The 9,376-nt window shown below is 42.8% G+C and overlaps 1 protein-coding gene across 1 annotated transcript in view; it reads left to right on the forward strand.

The window, feature by feature from the left end:
• KBTBD8 (kelch repeat and BTB domain containing 8) overlaps positions 1-9,060 on the forward strand; it is a 155,283-nt gene extending 146,223 nt beyond the window's left edge. The window contains exon 4 of the mRNA XM_069643786.1: positions 5,790-9,060. Within this exon, the coding sequence (XP_069499887.1) occupies positions 5,790-6,253 (464 nt within the window). The 3' untranslated portion in view covers positions 6,254-9,060. The remainder of the gene's footprint in view (positions 1-5,789) is intronic.
• Positions 9,061-9,376: the final 316 nt, after the last annotated feature.

Here is a 9,376-nt window from a genome sequence, read left to right on the forward strand (position 1 = left end):
GCAACTCCTTCTGGCCCGTATACCTTCTTGACTACATCTAGGGCTTTGACGTCTGCAACTCTTCGACTGGACAATAGGCACAAAAGCATTGCTAGTTTCCCAGGTAGTTGGGCAACGGTCAGATACTTGTTTGCCGACCAGCTTGTGAGGAACCAAAGTACTATGTTTACGTCCCATAGATATGAGTAATTGGATGCCAGCGGATCTCTGAACCTTGCTCCCTTAATGAGCCTGATCACTGCCGGGTGGTCTCCGACCAGTGCTGCTTCTACCGGTGAGTAGCCAGCTGATATAGCTGACTTGTACACTCCCATGGTCCTAAAGCCTTTGCCTTCCTCCCTGAGAGGTGCTAGGAAGTTCAGTGCCGCTACTATAGGGGCTGCAACAGGAGGAATACCTCGCTCTTTACACCATGTTTCCAATTTTCCCCATGCTGCGTCGTAGCTCCGACGCATAAATGGTTCTCAAGATTGAGATGAGCTGGGCAGCATCTCCCAAAATGCCTTGCAGAGCCTGTCTCCCGATACCTTGCACTCCATCAGCGGGAGTGTGCCCTTCACTCTGAGGATGAAACGACCCAGCTGGGTCCATGATCGGGCATTTGTCTGACTGGAGAACCAATAGGAAATCCGCTGGAACTTCCATCAGAGTCGGAAACTAGACTTGTGTTTTTCAAATGGACGCTACTATCGCGAAGGACCCTCTCTGTGCACTTTGGCTAGAAAGTCTGCTTAGAATTATGAACGGAGGGAAGGCATAATGTAGTTCCCAATTGTTAGGAAGAATTGCAGGCAGTACCCTCTGGGAACACCACATACAATTAGGACTACAGGTGTAAGCAAAAACCAACCTTTGGTACAAGTATGTACCACACACTTTTTGGTAGCGAGCTGAGCAGCCAGGCTTATGTGAGCAGTAGTTGAAGTTGCACAGAAGTATCACAATCACAGTGGTTCAAGTAGACACTTACACTCAAGGTATCTTGGTAAAAAATACTTACACATTTATTTACACAATCATTTAAAAAACATTCACTAGTAGAAATCAACTTAATATGAAACGCCAATATACTACAGTAACAAACACTAAGGTGTAGGGACAGTTTGTGCTCCCCTGAAAAAGGAACCAAATGGCACGTCAATTACTTGCAATGGGAATAGAAAGATATAAGTTTATACAATGGATTAGAAAACCCTTCTGTTAGGCAATGCAAAGGTTCAGTGTACCTGGAGGGTTGGTTCAATTCAATAGGCCAGGCCAAAGTCAACAGTCTAGTGGTCTTGGATAGGACAGATCAGTTCTGGTAACAAACGGAGAAGTCCTTGCCGGACAGTGAGCCAGCCAATCACGCCAGGGTGCATTTGGGTCTCCTAAGAGACAGAGCACAAGGAGTTTAGGGCACCTCCCTCACTTCCTGCCCACCCAAGACACTCAGACGCCAAGGGCAGACTTTGGCCAAAGGCCTATGAACAAAGGGACCAAACCTTCTTTGGTGCGCAGAGTTAAACACCAGAAGGACCGCTCCACAGAGAAACAGCGAAAAAAGATGACCGGAGTCTGTTTTTTACAGAGGGGTTTTGGACGCCATATTGAAAAACATGGCGGCTCAGATTTTTAGCTACTGGTGTTCACGGTCGGGAAAAATCATGGTAGTTCATTATAAAAACACTGCCACCAGCCATATCAGTAGGAAAGGGTAGCTTTTGGCAGCTACAAGAGTGTTTAGACCTAGGGGATTCTAAGTAACCCCTCCAGCACTCTATAGGAAGATAGTGTGCGCTGGGTCTATGAATTACTAGTAAAGTCAATTTAACTTTAGTCTCTGGGGAACAGTAGTTCACCCCAGAGAAGGTATTTAAACCTTGGGAAGTCAAAAGGACATCCCTGTGCCACTGCACTAAAGGTGCTGTGTGACACAACAATGAAAAGATGATGCCTGTGGAGTTATCTTAAAACTCCATAATCGAAGAACATAAGAGTAAAACGCACATAAAAATACATGAGTGGGGAAAAAGGGCTCACACTCTCTCCAGGAAAAAAAAATCAAGTCCTCAAAATCCAGCAAAGTTGCTGGGGGTCTCTAAGGTGAAGGGAAGAAGCACATTTTGAGAATTTTCCCTAACACCCATTCCAGTTCTGTAGAAATGCATCTGTTCTTTGCGCACATGGATCTAGTCTCCAGCTGAAGAATCACTTCACTTGTTCAGCCTGGAGGCAAAGAGGTCTGTGTGCATCGGTCCCCACAGTTGGTCTAGCTGTTGGAACACTGCTCTGTCGAGCTTCCAGTCGCTGGAGTCCATCGGATGACATGGGTTCCAATCCGTTATCACATTGAGAGTCCCTGGGAGATACTCGGCCGTGACTGAGATCTCTGCCTGTAGGCAGTAATGCCAGAAGTCTTTCACCAGATACACAAGGAGCTTGGACTTTCCTCCCTGGTGATTTATATATCCGACTGCTGAGATGTTGTCCATCTTCAGTAAAATGCAACAGCTTACTCTGTCTTTGGTAAATGCCTTTTATAGCTAAAACCCTGCTAGCAGTTCTAGACAGCTTATATGCAGCTGTAATTCGTCCATGCTCCATTTCCTCCCCTTTTACTCTGACGCAGCAAGCGCCAAAGCCTGCTCTGCTGGCGTTCGACTCTAGGATCAAATCTGTGGCTTTCTCGAAAATGGCTCGCCTGTTCCATGCATCCATGTTGTGTAGCCACACAGTAATTCTGTGTTGGATTCTTGATCTAGTGGAATCGATTGATGGTACCTAAGACCCCTACAGCAGGGTCTGATCTTCAGCCTCTGAAGGGCTCTGTAATGTAAGGGCCCGGGGAAGATGGCCTGTATGGATGCCGCTAGCAGGCCCACTACTCTTCCTAGTGTTTGCATGGAGACTATCTGCCTGTCTAGGCAAAGCTGTATCTCCTCATTGATCTCCTCACTGGGAGCTCTAATGTCACCTTTCTTGTATCTAACACAAATCCTAGGAAGTCGATCCTCCTTGTTGGCGGCATATCGGATTTCTCTCTGTTCACTAACAACCCTAGAGATGTAGGTCTTTTACCCACTTTGTCTGATACTGCAGCGTCTTTGTTGCTTGCCAGCAGGAGAATGTTGTTGAGCTATAATATTATCTGAATTACTTTCTCTCCAATTGCTGCTGCAGTCGGTCTCTTTATCTTGGTAAATGCCCATGGTGCCGATGCTAGCCTGAAAGGCATTGTCTTGAACTGCCAGTATTGCCCTTTCCGGTAAAGTGCTGGGAAGGGCCTGTATTTGTTGGCTACGGGAAATGTCAGGTATGCATTTTTTTAGATCTATTATCGTGAGCCAATTGTCTTTCCTTGGGGTGTCTCAACTGATGGATACCTTCCATCTTGAAATGTCTCTATACTACTCAGCTGTTAAATTCTTTGAGATTTATGACTGGTCTTACTTTTTCCTTCCGTTTAGTCGGAATAAGTTGCTGATAGAAATTGGTTATTGGCCACAGGACTCCAGGTTTCTTGCTTGCTATGTGTGAGCTCCTGGAGGAGGGCCTGGCCTACCTCTGCCATGAGAATGGGGCTTGGTCGTCTTACTCTTGGACAGGGTGTGACATGAATTCCAGCTCCAGCCCACTGACAGTCTGCCGTACCCATGCATCGCTGGATAGCCTGTCAGTTGTGCTGGAACTTGGTCCTCCACCTAACTGGCAGATAGGCCGGGGTCTCACCTGTGTTTGCTCCTTGGGGTCGCCCTGCTCCTCTACCTCTGCATCCTCTGGGGAACCTTCCTCTAGACTGGAACGAGCACTGCTGTCGTGACTCCCAGTAGTGGGCTCTTGGGCCCTTAGTTTTGCGGGCAGATGGGGACCGACCGGTCGATCAAACTCTTGTCCCAGCAAAAACACGATAAGGGGATATCTTCTATCAAGGCTTGCACTTTTTTTTAACAGGAATCCTTTCCTCTCTGCAGATATCAGAGTTTGCATTTCCAAACAGGCAAATGGCTTTCTGGACCCAGTTTGCTAGGGTATCTGGGTCTATCTCCTCTCCTGTGTCCTTTGCGCTCTCCACCAAGTCCATAATCTTAGCGAAGGGCCCTGTGAGATGTAAGACTTTTTCCTGGCAGCTTCTCATGGCTCTGTCCATGCCCTTCTTGGGATCTTTGGCTGATTTGGTGACGGAAGCCAACATCTTCGGTCGAGCTCTGGAGCTTCTGCTACTTTGCCTGTTAGGTCTGGTCATGGGCATTCTGCTCTTATGCGCTGCTGGTCTCCTTGTCTAGAGTTTTGCACGTTATTCGTGCCATGTACATCACCACCCGGGGAGATGGCTGCCAGGCCGATCTTGGATTCGTAATGTCCTCCTGGCTGAACGTGTCAGCTATGTCTGAGGCCAGCACTTCTAGCTACTTCTCTTTTCATACCCTTTTGGCGCTCTTAGGTGCTACCCACCCTTCTTTCAGCTAGCTCTCCTCTTGCAAGGAGGCTGAGGCTCCCTGTGACTTTTCTCCTCACTCTGCGTCTGTGTTGCCCATATTGTCTTCCCCTGGGTCGGGGGTCTTGAGGTATGGCACTGCTGCCCTTAAGAGGAAGGCTTCTTTTAGTTTAGCAAAGGCGTCAGCTACCTCATGGGTCTTATGTTCTACCCCATCATTTGACCCGGTTGAGTCGACAAGGCTTTCCTGTTGAGGGTCATGTTACTCCCTGTGGGCTCTTGACAGCCCTTTTGGACGTGCTCTCTGACCCGTTTGTGATTCCTCTCTGGAATCCCTCCTAGGACGTGCTCCACATGAAACACTGGTTATGGTCACTCGCCACCAGCGAAGTCAGCTTCACAGTATGAGGCGACTGTTCGAACAAGGATCTACTGACCTCTTTACTAAAAACAGCTGAGTATTGTGCGGCTGGGGGACTTGTACTTCCATAACTCCGCTAATATGCAGCCATCTACATGCTGCACCCTCATCTTATCTTATTATGCTATTAAATACGCTTATAGAAAATGCTCAACAGAAATAATTGTGCTTATCTGCTGAAGAGCAGGAAAAGTGGAGCATGGAGACCAGAAGAGGCAGATGGCCTAAGACAGGAAGTGAGATGGACAACAGAAGAAACTGGAAAACGGGGAAATTTAGTTTAAAAGAAAGAAAATGGAGTTTAAACAAAATACAAACAGAAAAGTTTCAAACTGCTGGAGAGCACAAGTAAAATAAAAAGATGAAGCATAATGCTCACCTCCAGTCTCGACATAGAATCCTATTTTTATGTAACCTTTGCCTTAGTGTTGGCGCAACTGATTTGACACTTTCAGAGGGGCGTGCACTATACAGGAGGCTCAAATGTCCTTGTATCCAAACCAGGAGATCACTCTGCGTGTGCTACGCACAGTCTCACAGCATTATTGCGCTTAAATGTACAACTACACCAGGGTCTTGTTTAACAGGCTAGATGGTACGTTCAGCTGAACATATTGGAAAGGTTCTGTACGTATCTGAAAAAGCAGAGGATGTCCTGTCCTATGATCATGATTACATTAAACACAAAGTATTTGACTGTGTACGGGTGGTATCTTACTGAAGCTCCACTAAATCCAGTGTTTGGGCCGATAATGAGGTGCTTGTATTTGCACTCGCCAAATGTTACCCATAAGAAACGGAAGGTTTGTTCTCCAGCCGTGATTTGTCAGTTGCGAGAAATAAAGTTGTAAGGAAGCTAATGAGTATATTTATTGGGTGCACAGTTGAAATTTAAAGTTAATTCTTTTAGTTTAAAACTGAAAATATTCATTTTTTATTTCTTTTCTTTAGGTGACTTTTTCCTTTGTTATGATCCTCATCGTGATTATTGGGGTTATCTTACTCCGATGACTGTGCCTAGAATCCAAGGCATGGCAGCTGTATACAAGGATTCAATCTACTATGTAGCTGGAACCAGAGGAAATCATCAACGCGTCCTTACTGTAGAAGCATATGACATTGAACAGAACAAGTGGATACGAAAAAAGGATCTGCCTTGTGACCAGTCCTCTAATCCATATATTAAACTATTGCTTCTAAAGGATAAACTCCATTTATTTGTCAGAGCAACTCAAGTCAGTGTTGAAGAACTAGTTTTTCGAACAAGCAGAAAGAACTCTCTTTATCAGTACGACGAGGTTGTTGACCAATGGAGGAAAGTCTATGAGACTCCGGATAGACTCTGGGATCTTGGCCGCCATTTTGAATGTGCTGTTGCTAAATTATATCCACAGTGTCTACAAAAAGTTATTTAATTCAAAGAAACGGACTCCTTGTCATTGATGCTTCATACAAGCGTGAACATGGTTGTATGAGAACATTTCTCAGTATTTAATACAAACTGAAACTGGACAGTTTTTGTACGAGTGGATTGGGTGCTTTTTAAAGTTGCAGTTTGGGGACGTATTTACAAGCTCCATTTCTTGCCTGTTTTTTTCTGAGTTCTGGTTTACAAAGTGCAATTATCAGCATTGTTCATAGATCTACATTGAATCATGCCATTTAGGTTTTTTATTAAATTGAACTAGTACATGTATAGATAAGACAACTATGCACTAGAACGAATTGCATTAACTAGTTTTTGATGTGTGACCATTTAATACGGGTGAAAACTGAGGCAATATTGCAAAGTCTTATTGTATGTGCATACCATGTTACTATTTAATCTAGGACCAGTCACTCAATGTTTCTGGTATACTGTGTGTAGTTATGCTAATTTCCTTTTCTTCTACACTATAACCTGTGTTTTGATCAAACATGGCAAGTTGCAGTGCTGAAGAATATTTCAAAAATTTGGACCGACTTAATTTCAAAACAAAACATACTAATCTGTAAACTGGTGCTTGAATATGTGCCATACTTCTGCTGAAATATATATATGGTGCTGGTAAGTGGAGTTTACGTTGTAATTTAAATTGGTTTTGCTGGTCTAAAATGTCATGTGACAAGGGAATGGTAAACTGATATGACGCATGTTGTGTCACTATTCCATATCTGAAATGTGGTTTGCAATAAAAACGTTAGCCTTACTAACCAATCCAAAAGTTCAGTTCAACTTGCTGGTTCACTAAGAATAAAGTTCTTGTGTGCCATTTCTGTTCTGCTTAAACATGTTGCCAGTGGAATAGTGTGCCTGTGGCTAACAATGTTGATAATCTGCGCACCAAGCACATTAACTCAGTGAATCAGATGAAAGACATGAGGAGCGTCCTGGTGGTATCGATTTAATTCCAAACCTCTACATTTTCAAAGCTACACATTTTTCAAAACCCATTCATTGTTGGGGTTTTATTCAAATGTATTTAAGTAGCTTGCAGTTTTATGAAGACTTGTTTGCTAACTGCTCAGTCTGTTTTATAGCCATAGATTATCTTGTGTCGGAGCATGAAGCAATGAGGATATTTGGTCCATGCGTGTGCTATTTTTTTTTTAAGGGCTGAGTAAAGCAGGTCTTCCATAATGGAAAAGAGGTAGCTCTTCAAAAGCAATAACAATTCCTAGCTGCACTGACACATTTGCGTTATGTTCGTAATTCAAAAACCACACAGACCTGTGACAGCAGTTGAGACTAGTATGTTTTGTTTTGGGAATACATTCGTTCACAAGAATGTTCTAACGCATTCTGTATGTTTCGCCATTGTTCTGGTTCCATCTACCCCACGCACTCCTTGTGCACAATAAAACTAAACACTGCAATGGTGTCTAATAAGGGTTTATACTTTAGTTTCACTATTGCCCGACCTGGATGACTACTGTGAATTGTGAAACCTTGCTACATTACATACCTCATTCTTCAAATGTTTGCTTTGTTTGTGTGTGGCTGTGGGAAGTTCGTAGAATCAACCAACCTGCCTTGTGTGTGGGTGTCCTTTTGTTTTTTAAAAGAAAAAATCCTGTAAGAAAATGTTTGTCTGCATATTTCTTGTGAATAACAAATTATATATTTGCCATTTGTTACAAGCGGAGCTGAAGCAAATGCATTAATTTGTCTGTGTTTAAATAGGAGGTTTTCTTCCACACTAAACGTGCTCTAGACAGCTGTAGGCTTTTTAAAGCACCCTTCCTTTTTATATTGTTGCATTTGTGTAAAAATGTCTATTTTAAAAATGTTTTGTTGTTGTTTCTTTAATATTCAAATTTCTTGCTTTTTTGACAATCTTTATATTTATTAAAATGTCCAGCAGTACTTGAAAACCGAATTTCATAAAGTTGGCAGTTAATTGGCTGGAGGATCTAGTATGTGCTTCTTTATCAGTCGTTCTTATTTATCCACACGGCTCCCCTTTTTATCCTGTGAAACCATGCAACAAAGGGGTTTCAGGTGACTATCAGTTTATTATATAAAGGTAACTGGAAACTTTGCACAAGAGAAACCTGTCAAATTTCAGTGGTCAATTTTGCACAACGTGAAAAAAATGCAATCATATATTCACTTAAGCACAAATTTCGATTTCTGATTTTTATTGCTAGAATTGCGATGGGTCTTTCGATGAAAATGTAAAAAGTGGCTGGTTATTGGTCAGTCAGCCATTTGTGTGGCCAATTGAAAAACTGCCGCCAAACTCGGAAATTTGCACTTTGGCTCAGGTGTGGTTTTTTTTTTTTGGTGGGGGGGGGGTAGGGGTTATTGCATCTAATGTAGATTGCAAAATGATACCTTTGACAAGAGGAAATAATCTAATCGACCCACAAAAGGACATGCGTGTATCTGCAGTGCGTGCCAAGGTGCTGGTGTGAATGCATTTTGGCTACCTGTTCTGTATCTCTTACCACATTTCTACCACGAAAAAAATATGGAGGTTAATTTCTTCCAGTCATCTTTCTATAGCAAAGTGCTTTGCCCCTTCTCTCTGCCAGAACCACGTGCACATATCTGATCTTTGGATTTTACTGCTCTCATAAAAAAGCAGTTTTTTTCAATCGAATCCAAATATGTTCTGCTCAGGTATGAAGTACTGTAGTCCTTAATGTGTGGTTTTTTTATTTTTTGGTTTTGCCATAATTGCACATTGTGTTTATTCTGTCATGATTTTGTTTAAATAAAGTATGTCTTAAAACCGAACTGAAATCAAAAAATATTTCCTCCAATTAATCTGTGTGGCTAAATAGCCTTTTCACCAGAATGCCAGTTTATAGAAGGGCACACGCCACGTTTTTGTTCAAAAGGTGCTATTTCAGTCGCCAACAGTTTTCTTTCTTTACAAAATAGTCTCAATAGGGTGCATATCTTACATAAACGGTCTGTGTCAAATGATTGTTGCTTACGATTTGTAACCACAATTTGGTGACTCCACTGTTATTAAATTTTCCTTTTTTCTGGCATGTACTGGTTGATAACGTTTAGTGTGGCCTGGTATAGGTTACTATGGTCCATGATT

Source organism: Ambystoma mexicanum, chromosome 2p (assembly GCF_040938575.1).
Source record: "Ambystoma mexicanum isolate Mex_15411 chromosome 2p, UKY_AmexF1_1, whole genome shotgun sequence".
Taxonomy (NCBI): Eukaryota; Metazoa; Chordata; class Amphibia; order Caudata; family Ambystomatidae; genus Ambystoma; species Ambystoma mexicanum.